This window comes from Bufo gargarizans, chromosome 2, assembly GCF_014858855.1.
Source record: "Bufo gargarizans isolate SCDJY-AF-19 chromosome 2, ASM1485885v1, whole genome shotgun sequence".
Classification (NCBI taxonomy): domain Eukaryota; kingdom Metazoa; phylum Chordata; class Amphibia; order Anura; family Bufonidae; genus Bufo; species Bufo gargarizans.
In genome coordinates, this window is record NC_058081.1 from 355,756,008 (window position 1) to 355,770,287 (window position 14,280).

Below are 14,280 nucleotides of genomic sequence, written 5' to 3' on the forward strand. Positions count from 1 at the left end.
AGGTCAGATTCTTGTGGTCCGTCAGGATGAGAACCGGAACCACCGAGCCCTCGAGCAAGTGCCTCCATTCTTTAAGGGCCTGCACGATGGCCAATAACTCCCTGTCACCAATCTGATAGTTGCACTCCGCGGAAGACAGTTTCCGGGAGTAAAACCCACAAGGAAGCAGAGGACCCTCTGGTGTTCTACGCTGAGACAGGAGGGCGCCTACTCCCGTCTCAGACGCGTCCACCTCGAGGACAAAAGGCAACCCAGGGTTGGGATGCGACAGAATCGGAGCCGACACAAAGGCGGACTTTAGAGCCTCAAAAGCTCGGATGGCCTCGAGCGGCCAGACCTGAGGATTACTGCCCTTCCTGGTCAGATCCGTGAGAGGCTTGGCTAGCATGGAAAAGTCCCTGATGAACTTCCGATAATAATTGGCGAAGCCCAAAAAGCGCTGCAGGGCACGAAGCCCACTGGGCTGGGGCCACTGTAAGACAGCCGAAACCTTCTCAGGATCCATGGAGAACCCCTCAGCGGAAATGATGTAACCTAAGAAGGTTACCTGGGATCGGTGAAATTCGCATTTCTCAAGCTTACCGAACAGCTTGTTCTCTCGTAAGCGTTGCAACACTCGTCTGACATCCAGAATGTGGGCCTCCATGGATGCAGAATATACCAAGATGTCATCCAAATAGACCACCACACACTGCTGCAACAGGTCACGGAAAACATCGTTGATGAATTCCTGGAAGACTGCGGGCGCATTGCACAACCCAAAGGGCATAACCAAGGATTCATAATGACCGGTCCTGGTGTTAAACGCGGTCTTCCACTCATCGCCCGCCTTGATCCTTACCAGGTTATATGCCGCCCTCAGGTCGAGTTTGGTAAAGACCGTGGCCCCTTTGAGGCGATCGAACAGCTCGGAAATCAAGGGTATCGGGTAAGCGTTCTTGATCGTGATGCGATTGAGACCCCTGTAGTCGATGCAAGGCCTCAACTCACCGCCCTTCTTTTTCACAAAGAAAAATCCAGCCCCTGCCGGGGACGAGGATTTGCGAATGTGTCCGCGTGAAAGCGCCTCCCTCACGTACTCCTCCATGGCCTCATTCTCCGCTACCGACAGTGGATAGACTTTGCCACGAGGAGGAACGGCACCAGATTGTAACTCTATGGCACAATCGTATGGGCGGTGCGGAGGTAGGGCAACCGCACGCACCTTATCGAATACATCCCGGTACTCCTCGTATTCAGGAGGCAACAGAGAGTCCGAGGAAGTACACAGCAACTTGACAGGCCCATGGATGCAACTAGCCCCACACTGCGGTGACCACGAGAGGATCTCGGCCGATCTCCAATCGAAAGTCGGATTATGCTTCTGGAGCCAGGGGTACCCCAAGACCACCGAGTAGTGTGGAGACGAAATAACCTGGAGACAGACCGACTCTCTGTGAACGGCACCAATGGCCATCCCCACTGGAAGGGTCTCCTGAGTCACGTGTGGCGGCAGAAGGGGTCTGCCGTCTATCGCCTCAAGAGCCAGTGGGGAACCTCGAGGCTGCAGAGGAATGGAATTGGCAGCGGCGAACACACTATCAATGAACAAGCCACCAGCACCAGAGTCCACCAACGCCTGGGTCGTCACCGAGCCCCCGACCCAGGAGAGGACAACAGTAATCAGTGGTTTGTCAACACGGGAAACCGGGGACGAGGAGACTCCACCCAAGATCTGCCCCCGACAGGATCTCAGGTGCGAGCGTTTCCCGGACGGTTCGGGCATGCCAACCGAAAATGCCCACCGAGACCACAGTACATGCATCGGCCCTCGCGTCTCCGGAGTACCCTCTCCCCCTCGGACAGGCGAGCAACCCCCAGCTGCATGGGTTGACCCCCAGACCAGTCATCCCCAGGAGGCGTGGGAGGAGAGGGAGGCACGGGTGGGACAGCAAACGTAGGCGCCAATCTGTTAGAAGGCCTCCGCAGGCTCTCCTTAAAGGAAGGTCTCTCCCTGAGTCTGGTGTCAATCAAAATCAGGAAAGAAATAAGGGACTCGAGCTCCACTGGTAGGTCCTTGGCTGCAATCTCATCCTTCAAGGCATCCGAGAGACCATGAGAGAAAGCAGCGACCAGAGCCTCATTATTCCAGCCCACCTCTGCTGCCAGGGTACGAAACTCAATGGCGTATTCAGCTACGGATCGTGAACCCTGTCTGATGGACATAAGGAGCTTCGCAGCAGAGGCAGCACGAGCCGGCACATCGAATACCTTCCGAAGAGAAGCAACAAAACCGGAAAACTCGGCAACCACCGGATTGTTGTTCTCCCATAAAGGGCTGGCCCAGGCCAAGGCCTTGTCCGAGAGCAGCGAGATCAAGAAGCCCACCTTTGATCTCTCAGTAGGAAAGGCATGTGGCAGCAACTCGAAATAAATGGCCACCTGGTTAAGGAAACCTCGGCACTGAGTTGGCTCTCCCCCAAAGCGCTGTGGAAGGGGGGCAGAACCGGTCATACCCCGAAACACCGCAGGTGCAGCAACAGGTGTCGGGGTAGACTCTGGCGCAACAACCGGAGCGGCAGTAGGAGCGGGCCCAGGAGCGACAACCGACCCATCGGCAACGGAAGCTAAATGAGCCGTGCGTTCAAGCAGGGTTTGTAACGCCACAGCGAACCGACCCAACAGGTGATCCTGCTGATCAAGTCTGGCAACCAGCGTAGGTAGCGAGGATGGCCCTGTACCGTCAGAATTCATGGCTTGGTCCTAATGTCATGGAACCATGAACCAGACGTACAACAGAGATAGGTGGAATAAGAAGGCTTTATTGAAAATCAAGCCGTAGCTAAAGTCCAAACGGATGGCTAAACTGAAGCAGGGTCTTGAGTAGACGGAGGTCAGGAACCAGGAGGGTAGTCAGACGTAGCCAGGATCAGGAACCAACGGGGTAGTCAGACGAAGCCAGGATCGGGAACCAACGGGGTAGTCAGACGAGGCCAGGATCAGGAACCAGAAGCTGCAGCAGTCTTTGAAGCATGTGCACACAGGAGGACCAAGCAAGGAACTGAAGCCACAGACCTTCTATATATATGAGCTAGGCATCCAGCTCCTCCCAGTGGGAAGGAGGAGCCGCAGGGTGGGAGGCTACAAGAAACCCAGAAACCAAGATGGCCGCCAGCACATGTCAAACGAAGGAGAACAGTGAGAAGGTAAGACCATGACAGAGAGGCCAAACAAGTTATAAGAGCTTCTAAAGCACAGGCAGAAGAGAAATTAGCTCAGTCAGGGAAAAAAGGCGACAAGGCATTCTTCAGATACATAAATGAAAAAAAGAAACTAAAACAAGGAATTACCAAATTAAAAACTAAAGAAGGAAGGTATATGGAAGAAGATAAAGAACTAGCTGACTGCCTCAATAAATACTTCTGTTCAGTTTTTACAAAGGAAAATGAAGGAGAAGGACCTCAGTTAGGAAAGAAGACTAATGAATCTTTTGACGCATGTGTCTTTACAGAGGAAGAGGTTCTAAGTCAACTGTCTAAAATTAATACCAATAAGTCACAGGGGCCTGATGGGATACACCCAAAGCTATTAAAAGAGCTCAGCGGTGAACTAGCAAAACCATTAACAGATTTATTTAACCAATCACTGGCAATAGGAGTTGTCCTAGAAGATTGGAAATTAGCAAATGTTGTGCCCATTCACAAGAAAGGTAGTAGGGAGGAATCGGGCAACTATAGGCCAGTAAGCCTGACATCAATAGTGGGGAAATTAATGGAAACCATACTTAAGGAGAGGATTGTGGACCATCTAAAATCCCATGGATTGAAAGATGAAAAACAGCATGGGTTTACTTCAGGGAGATCATGTCAAACTAATCTTATTGATTTTTTTAATTGGTTGACTAAAATAATAGATGGAGGAGGTGCAGTAGACATCGCTTATCCAGACTTTAATAAGGCTTTTGATACTGTCCCACATAGAAGGCTTATCAATAAAGTGCAGTCATTGGGCTTGGACTCCCATATTGTTGAATGGATTAGGCAGTGGCTGAGGGACAGGCAACAGAGGGTTGTAGTCAATGGAGTATATTCAGACCAAGGTCTTGTTACCAGTGGGGTACCTCAGGGATCTGTTCTGGGACCCATATTGTTTAATATCTTTATCAGCGAAATTGCAGAAGGCCTCAATGGTAAGGTGTGTCTTTTTGCTGATGATACAAAGATTTGTAACAGGGTTGATGTTCCTGGAGGAATACACCAAATGGAAAAGGACTTAGGAAAACTAGAGGAATGGTCAAAAATCGGGCAACTAAAATTTAATGTTGATAAGTGCAAGATAATGCACCTGGGACGTAAAAACCCAAGAGCAGAATATAAAATCAGTGAAACAGTCCTAACCTCAGTATCTGAGGAAAGGGATTTAGGGATCATTATTTCAGAAGACTTAAAGGTAGGCAGACAATGTCACAGAGAAGCAGAAAATGCTAGCAGAATGCTTGGGTGTATAGCAAGAGGAATTACCAGTAGAAAGAGGGAGGTGCTCATGTCGCTGTACAGAGCACTAGTGAGACCTCATTTGGAGTATTGTGCTCAGTACTGGAGACCATATCTCCAGAAGGATATTGATACTTTGGAGAGAGTTCAGAGAACAGCTACTAAACTAGTACATGGATTGCAGGATAAAACTTACCAGGAAAGATTAAAGGACCTTAACATGTATAGCTTGGAAGAAAGACGAGACAGAGGGGATATGATAGAAACTTTTAAATACATAAAGGGAATCAACAAGGTAAAAGAGGGAAGAATATTTAAAAGAAGAAAAATTGCTACAAGAGGACATAGTTTTAAATTAGAGGGGCAAAGGTTTAAAAGTAATATCAGGAAGTATTACTTTACTGAGAGAGTAGTGGATGCATGGAATAGCCTTCCTGCAGAAGTGGTAGCTGCAAATACAGTGGAGGAGTTTAAGCATGCATGGGATAGGCATAAGGCCATCCTTCATATAAGATAGGGCCGGGGGCTATCCATAGTATTTAGTATATTGGGCAGACTAGATGGGCCAAATGGTTCTTATCTGCCGACACATTCTATGTTTCTATAGCACTAGAGATAACAAGCTCTCCAGAATTTAAGGGTACGGCCACATGGCATGGTCGTGATTTGGTCATGATGCGGTTAGGAACCGCAGCATCTCATTTTCCAATAGAAGTCAATGTGAAAACAGGTTCCTGAGATAGACCTGGCACTTTCAAAGTTATTATGACTGCACCCGATTGACCGCATGAAAGAAATGTCCTGCTGCTTGTGGCTGCTGACTGCATGAGTTATACAGTTGAGTAGCCACTTGCAGAATATGTTTTACCACAGGCGTTATTATTTGAAATGATCAGATTGCTAAAGAACCAGGAAAATTCACAGTTCAAACAACAGTGACAGATAAAAAAAAAAAGCACCCTTAATGCATGATTATGCATGTGGTAACTGACTATATGCGTTTCCTAACCACATCAGGACCGCATCACAACCGCACAGTGTGGCCGTACCCTAAAATGCCTTCTACATAATTAAGGAAGGCGTGGTGAGGACAGAAGCTGTATCTGATGTCTTCAAGGTACAGTTCTATGACCTATAGTGATACATGATGGTCAGTGAATGCTTTTATAAGGTTCATCGTACAGAAAACATTTAGGAGGAAAACAGGTGCAAGTATTCGAGACCCAATCCACAAACCTGACAGAACACCTATAGGTATATACTGTAAGGGCACGTATAGGGCCACTTTTACTTTTTGGGATTTTTTAAATGTAAACAGTAAATATATATTTCTATGATAATGTATTTGGTTGAACCATTTCCAAGAGGAACAATAGTTAATTAGCAAAAATTGTACAGGTAGATAGATAATAGATATAGATAGACATGTGATGATAGATAGATTGATAGTGTAAGAAGGGACCAGGAATCATCGTGGATAATAGTATGTGTCACTGAGGTTCCTGACCTCGGTGGAGTAAGAGCCAGTTTTCATGTGTCAGCAGCAGTTGCTGTTTGACACTTTGCTATTTAGTATGGCTGTAAATAGCTGATCCGGGACAGCTCTTACAGGGAGCAGTCAAAATACTGGGTGGGTGACTACTCCCCATGTTCCAGGCCGGGTTTTGTCAGACCTATAAAAAGCGATCTCTCTCTGACATAAGAGCTCTGGTAATCTCTGTACAGGGATCTGAGCCTTGTGCCAGGCTGGAGGCCTGAATCCGGGAGGACTGCTCTGTTCTGAGCTATGCCGGCCGGGTGTGGATTAACACCCAGGACAAAAGGTAACTGTTTTGTTTTTTGAGCTATCTGGGTGTAAATTAACACCAATACTGTAAATAAACTGTCGTACTGTGTACTTGCAACAAATGTGAATAAACACTGAAGTTTTTGCGTTATAAACTGGTCTTTGCTTCTATAATGTGTCCGCTTGTCCTGACTACCAGAGCGAGTTCCCACAATAGATAGATAGACAGATAGATAGATAGGTAGATAGATAATAGATATGAGATAGATAGATAGATAAATAGATATATAGATAGATAGATTCTATCCTTTACTGAATACGGGGTTAATCTCCTGCTTAAGATTCAATGTGCAGGTCAGCCACAAAGCAGATTGAGGTAGGTGGCTAAAATGCTATTGATCTCCATTCAAGAAATGAAGAAGGTCCTTGGAACTGCGGATGACTGGACATGTAAAGGCAGAACGGCAGATTCATCTGGTGATGAGTAATGGTGCATTGCCATGGGAACAGTCCTGTCCACCAAGATACCGTAGATCTTCTCACCTTGTACTCTGCAATAAAGCAGAATGGGACAGAGTAAATGGCTGACCATACAAGCAGATACAAAATACTAACGCTAGATGGGGAACTGGGGCATAACATCTACAATGGGTGGAGTAGTCTTTAATTATACATATACTGGGATGCTCCAGTGAGGGGCAGGTTCATGCTGCTTTTCAGTCAGGCTCAGAGGCGATGCTTGAATGTATTTTCATGAAGAGAAGAGATGCAATTTGGAATGTGAAGCCTTCCCTCTTGTTCACAGCATTATCTGCACTATCATAGCCTTTATCTACCGCATATGATGATATTAGAGGCCTGCATTCGCACTATATGTCCAGATAGGAACCCCTTCCTGACGCCTCAGTCATGTCTATTTTGCTTCATGCAGACGAGAAAGGCCCTCATTGCAGCACTTAAAATGATAATTACCTCTCATGCCCCAGTTGACAGCGTTGGCACTATCGTAATGGAAAAGGTCGGTGCTGGGTGGCTGTAAGAAATACATACATAGTAAATAGGAAGCTGCAAAAAGGTGCCAAAAATATGCACACCGCGCCAAATATATTAGAGAAGCGTATACCAGTGACGGGAAGAACATGCCAGCCACATGTGACTATGGCACCTGTCAGGGGTGGGATATACTGGGCAGCAAGTGAAGAGTCAGTTTTTGAAATTGATATGTGGAAGCAGGAAAAATGAGCAAGCGTAAGGATTTGACAGATTTTGACAAGGGCCAAATTGTTGTACTCAGTTCCTCAGATAGACTAGAGCAGTACAGCATGTAGGTCAGGAGGTCTTCCTCCATTTAGCCTGGTCCTACAAAGGTCTCCTAATCAGGAGCCATGTCATGGGAGGGCTAAGGAGAAGAGGAAAGTGTGCTGCCATGATGAAAAATTAGGTGCATGTAAAGGTCCTGTATCTAAACTTCTGCATGGTGGGATTTTATATCTGTGACTGCTACACCTGTAATTCAAGTGTATAACCTGATTTTCATTTTCTATGAACCTGATATTTTTTACAATTTTGCTGCATTTTAAGACAATGTTGATGCATCTCCTGTAGTGTATTTAGGCCTTCCCCATATAGATCCTGTCTACTGTACCCTGTGAAGTCCATTCCTCCGGTAGGCAGGGAGTGAGGCAGATTTGGAGATCAGGGGATCTGGAAAGATGGAAAGTTTATATCAGTTGTAGTAGCACAGTAACAAAATAATATGCATCTTCTCAAATCATGGCATACAGCAGTTTGTGATAGCAGTCAGCATTGTGGGTGTCAGAAAAGCATTAAATCAGGGACCAACAACCTCCGCCACTCCAGGTGTTCTGAAGCTACAATTCCCAGAATGCTCCATTCACTTTTATAGGAGTCATAAGAACTGCTGAGCACGTTTGCATGCTGGGAGTTGTAGTTTCACAGCCACTAGAGTGCCGAAGGTTGCTGATCCCTGTCCTATATGCACACTGGGACAGATATATCAAGGTCACTGCAGGGTCTGAATATATGAAGTGTGTGTGCCACAATTTTCAGTTATGACACGCTAGACACAAGTTTTTTAGACAACTGTTGTACCAGATTTTTGTCTGCGCCTATTTTGAATTTTGAGTTTTTATCCAATTTCAAGAAAACCCCCCACATCTACCAGGCCTGTCACTGGTAATATACTTTCCGAGCTCCCCACTCCCGGCGGCGCTCCTGTCCCCGCATCGCCGCTGCTGCTTCTCCCTGCACACAGGGACGGGGACGAGCCTCCCTAGCATCACCCGCGATGCTAGGGAGGCTAGTCCCTGTCCCCGCCTGCCAGTGGCTGCTTCCCCCTGACACCGGGTGTTTTTATCAGTGTGCAGGGAGATACAGCAGTGGCGATGCGGGGACCAGGAGCAGCGCCGGGAGTGGGGTAAGTATATAACCGGTGAGGCACATGTGGAGGGGTTTCTTGAAATTGGATAACCCCTTTAAGGCTACATTCACATGACCGTAAATGTTTTGGGGTCCACAAAACAGCCGTGTGCATTCCGCATTTTGAGGACCGCACATGGCTGACGCTATATAGAAAATGTCAGCACTAGGTGAGTAAAATAACAATGGGACTAGATGTGGGTTGATGATTTTTATATAGTATTTCTCATATGGATATAAAGTTTATATCTGAGAATAATACATATACTTACCATTGTCTGCAAGGTAACACTTGTTGGGAGCTGCAATACAAAATGATGGAGTCTTATTTTCCACGGCATAGTTCCTGAAGGTGCACACTAGAGCTGATGTACACGACACATGATGATGATACATAAGATACATTTATTTCTTTAGCTGTCCCATGGTTTTCAATTCTATATGTGTACATTACATCAGCTACGTATGGTGATCATAGGTTTGCATGCTCAGACGTGGATGCTTCACAATTCCTCCACCCATTTTTAGCATGAAGAGGACAGATATCTGATGAAAGCTCTTCAATGCTATGTTTTCTACTTTTAATACATGTCAATGGAGGTTACATAAGTTTATGTACTTGTGGAGGATCTCCAATTAGAAGGGTGTTAAAATAATTTTGGCCATGCAGTGTGCCTTTCCATATCTGTATATAAATAACTTCATGTACTGTATATACTTCAAAATTAGGCAATTGTTTTAATGGTCTTTATTGAAAATATTGCTATTGCAGTTTGTGTAACTTTTTCATATAGCTGGTGGCCCTGCTGGTTCTAAAACTTACCCAAACGCACACTAGTAATGTAAGCACTATATAATCAGATGTACTGGATATACTTAGTGTATAATATACTATAGCAGGATAACCCCTTTAAGTTTCTTACATCCATTATCATAGCCGACATTGTGAAGCGCTTCTTTACTGCCCGCCGAACTTCGAGGAGGGGTCCAAGGATCAATGTACGACCGAGCCTTCATCTCTTCCTTCAGGATCATTCTCCCAATCCCTCCCTGGAGCTAGGAAGTAAGAGATATTTGGTATTGTTTTATCTTCAGACAAACAGTTGCTAGAATGAATTAAATGTTCTTTGCCACAAAGCTGAGTTGTGTTATTCCCCTTGAATATCTTTGTGTAACACTCATTTACATCAGTGGAGAGAGACTGCTCATGTGCTCACTCTTCCCCATGCAACGTGACTTAAAATGGACTGTTAACGGAGTTGGTGAAGGTCCCACTTCCAGCAGTCGGCCCACTACAAATCAATGTTTGTCAATGTGTCAGGAAGAGTTTAATACCAAGATCAGATAGAACAGGTTTAAAGGGATTGTCCGAGTTATATATATACTATAGGTAGTCCTTTGTATATGTGCTAAAATAACAAAAGAAGCAATACTTACCCCTCTCTCTCTTGCCTCTTCTAGAGCTGCCCTCCAATCCTCCCTGCAGCTGTTTGTTTTCTTAGCTGCAGCGGTGATGTTCTATGCATACAGGTCACTGCTGCAGCCAATCACTGGCCTCAGCAGTGGTGTCTTGTATACTGCTGATGCCATTTATTGGCTGCATGGACCGTCACCGCTCCAGCCAAATAGATGATATCAGCAGTAGGAAGGAATGTATAGCAGCACTGGAAGAGGCAGGGGAGAAAAGGGGTGATATTTTGGCTTATGTACAGGGGATGCCAAAGTTTTTATTAATCCCAGACAACCTTTTAAATATAGTTTCTCACAAATTTTAATAAGAACGTGGGCACTTGTCCCCATTTCAGCAATAATACAAAGATTGTCTCCAGTGAGACTATTGGAGAGCAAAATACAATTACTATGTTAGCATGGTGCAACCACTGATCAACACCCAAAACAGCGGCACAGGAGAAAATAAAGCTATGACCACACGAGGAAACCAGCCCTACTACTATAATACAGGGTTTATAGTCTCTCACACACTATGTGACCAGGGGTCGAGTGGAGGGGGAACGGCGTTCCTGCACTTTTTTCATGCCTCAAGCCAGGAGAACGCGGCTGAAATCAGGGGGTGAAGCGCACTGTGCAGGGCAGGCTAAGCGGCTTCACAGCTGTCTGTGCGGTGCTGCTGCTGTCTGTGACTCCTCTCATGGCGCCCCGCCCCCTACTGACATCATCTCCTTCACTTCTTCTGTCGGCCTAATACGCTGAGAGTATGTTCAGTCACTTCGCAGCTGACACATAGGAGATCATTTAGAATGTCTTTAAGAAAAGTTTGTCCTGGGATTCGAACTCACGACCTCTACACATCAGAGGCAAGGCATTTACCCTCACAGCCATGAATGCTGTCTAGGTAGTTGCTTAAAAAAAAAAATATAAGACTTCTACTTATACCTAGTGTACTGATACCTAGTGTACAACCATACACATGACAGCTGCCCCAACACACCCAGCTCTGCTACATCCATACACATTGGGCAAAGTTACCTACAGTAGAAGTCTTATATATTTTTTTTTTAAGTTATAAGCTAGACAGCTTTCATAGCTGTGAGGGCATATGCCTTGCCTCTGATGTGTAGGGGTCATGAGTTCGAATCCCATGACAAACTTTTCTAAAAGTGTTTTTTTTTTTTTTTTTAAATACCGGACTGTTACTTTACTGCCACGGGGGAGACGGGCTATTGGCGCCATGATACTGGCACATGAAGGGGGTAGGAGAGAGGAACTTGATACTGGCACATTAGGGGACAGGGGGAGAGGATGGCACTATGATATTGTGTTTTGATCACAATGTGTACATTTGGCTCAGTCCGCAGCTACACAAATTACAGCGTGCTAGATTTTCTGTGCTTTTTTTTTTTTTTTGGAGAGGAGGGGGTTGCAGTGGATCTTGGGTGAGTTCCCACACTTTTTTTCCCAGGACTTGACCCCTGTATGTGACGCATTTTGATTCTTAAAACTAGTAATACCTTGTGCATGCTTCGATCAAAACCATCTTCCTCTCCTCCTGAGGAGAACCTCCGTGCTCGAGGCACTGCAGGACAAATGAGAGAGTCAAATATGCTATTGTATTGTAGCCTGAAAACAATAGTGTGAAGGGGATAACAGCTCCAGGCTGTTCCTATCACAGCAAAATAGGACTTATAGAAAGTCCATTGTAATACAGGAGGATTACACAATAGGACTATCTATAGTCTAGTCTCCGTACTAGTTATCACATTATAAATATGGCACAATTGTTGTGCAAGAGAAGAAATGTTCATGTATAGAGCCTACAACAAAATAGATGTAATTTTTATTTAGGGTCTATCAAACTCACAGAAATAAGCGTATGGGTGAGCGAGTGCACTTCATGGGGACTATTAGATATGGTCAGGGGTCGCTATGGAATGTAGTTGGACTGATATGGATACAAATTCTGTGACACCCTAAATGCTCACTTAAAGAGGACCTGTCACCACTCCTGGCAGGCTTGTTATAATAGCTTCATGCATTCCCCATGTAATAACAATTCAGGAGCATCTATTCTTATGGCCCTATGTTGTGCCATTCTTGTATTATTTCTACTAGAAGTTATAACTGAATTGCTTTTAGCCTCGAGTAATGGTACAGAGGGGAAGTAACCAGTTGGGGGGGGGGGGGGGGGGGTGTACCTGCACAGTCTGACAATGGCAGCACTGATTGGATAGAGTCAGACGGTGCACACCCCAACTTGTTACCACCCCTCTGTATCCTTACTGCAGACTGCTAGCAATAGATGTTATTACACGGGGAATGCATGAAGCTATTAAAACAGTCACATCAGGAGAAGTGACAGGTCCTCTTTAATAGCGGTGTGTAAGTATTGGTGGATTCGCACGTGCTGAGAAGCAGCAGACTCCCACGAAAGAAGCATTCCTTCCGACAACTGGCTGCTCGCTCAGTGGAGGTGAAGTACTGCATTTACATGTAGCGGTCATCTCCACAGTATGAGAAGGAATCTCTATTGCGATCTGTCGTCATACAGCTGCACTGTTTCTGGGCACCATCAACGGTTAGACAGCACAATATGCTGCCCAGAAACGATAAATTACGTGCCTGCACTAATGACAGTTTCACCGGATGAATGAGCCTTTCACTCATTCATCGATTGATTGCATGTTTAGATAGAGAGATTGTCGGGAATCAGCATCTGCCGGAACGTTCATCCCTGATAATCTGCCCGATTATCTGCCCATGTAAATCCACCATAAACCCAATGCTGGATGCTAAACAGACACCCACCCTCATAAGAGCGACCCCTGGACCTGGTACTTGAACCTCTCCCTACTCTAACTAGCAAAGCCCTCAACACCACCTTCCTACTCCTATGCGCTTCACCAGCTTCTGGCAGCATGGCTGTCTGTATCTGAAGTAACAGGCAGTGGTGTTATGCTCCGCTCACAGTAGTCTTTATATAAAAGCCATCGCCCCCTCCCATCTGGCAAGTTACACCTCTATCCAATGAGAGGGAAGAATACAATCCAGAACACTAACAATACCTCCCATTGGTTGTTTTGAGCAAACCTTCAGAGGACAGGAATTGAGTTTCCATACAGACCGATTGTGTGTCTCCTAGCCTTTTGCTTTCTTACAGCTTTCCTTATGAAGTTATCAGCGCCAATGGATCTGTGCTAGGTAAGTATCACTTATAAAACAGAATGCCCTCTTAACCCTATTCAGAATGGGATACATATACATATCTTAGGGTACTTTCACACCAGCGTTTTTCTTTTCCGGTATTGAGTTCTGTCACAGGGGCGGATCAGTTTTACCCTAATGCATTCTGAATGGAGAGTGTTCCGTTCAGGATGCATCAGTTCAGTCCCTCTTACGTTTTCTGGACGGAGAAAATACCGCAGCATGCTGCTGTTTTCTCTCTGGCCAAAAATACTGAACACTTGCCGGAATGCCGGATCTGGCATTAACTTACATTGAAGTGTATTAGTGCCGGATCCGGCATTAAGTGTTCCAGCAAAATGGATCCGGCTTTCCTGCGAAGACTGGCACGTCACCGGCAGTAAACAAACAGACCTTGTGCTGCTCGATGCAGAGCAAGGCAAGTGGGAGCATCGGAGCAAGGAAATACTCTGATGCTCCACTCAAATATAAAAAAGAATAAAGAATAGGTTATATCCAGGTTCAGCCCGGAGAACCCCTTTAATTTTGCAGCAGTGTTAATAATCAGTCCAAAAGTGGATATCTATACCGGCAGATGGCATATCTATACTGTGTGGGAGTATTATGATTTATATGAGAGTTGTATAGGTAGATAGAAAGGTCTCTTGCTCTATTACCCTGTCATGATGGCGGCCATGATGAAATAGTAAATGATTATGCTCCCTCGAGTAACTAAAAAGCGCTGCCAACAAAATGTTTGAGAACAAGCTAAAAACAACCATCCTTCATGAATGACAAACAGTTAAAGTGCATTATGGGAAGACATTAGGATTACTGGAGGAGCAGTCTACCAAATATACAGTAGGTACGCTAAATGAAAGAAATGAAATTTAGGTTTTCGTTCAAGCCACTGGGTGATACAGACTTCATCCTGTATTCCAATTG

General features: G+C 45.5%; 1 protein-coding gene across 3 annotated transcripts in view; it reads right to left on the minus strand.

Annotated features, from left to right (window-relative positions):
* The window catches only part of ABLIM3 (actin binding LIM protein family member 3), a 247,732-nt gene that overhangs the window by 18,059 nt on the left and 215,393 nt on the right, over positions 1 to 14,280 (minus strand). For all 3 annotated transcript variants that reach the window (XM_044280723.1, XM_044280722.1, XM_044280721.1), the window contains 6 exons: positions 11,667 to 11,731; positions 9,621 to 9,753; positions 8,970 to 8,999; positions 7,904 to 7,962; positions 7,231 to 7,291; positions 6,802 to 6,809 (listed from right to left, as the gene is read on the minus strand). In XM_044280723.1, the coding sequence (XP_044136658.1) occupies positions 6,802 to 6,809; positions 7,231 to 7,291; positions 7,904 to 7,962; positions 8,970 to 8,999; positions 9,621 to 9,753; positions 11,667 to 11,731 (356 nt within the window). The remainder of the gene's footprint in view (positions 1 to 6,801; positions 6,810 to 7,230; positions 7,292 to 7,903; positions 7,963 to 8,969; positions 9,000 to 9,620; positions 9,754 to 11,666; positions 11,732 to 14,280) is intronic.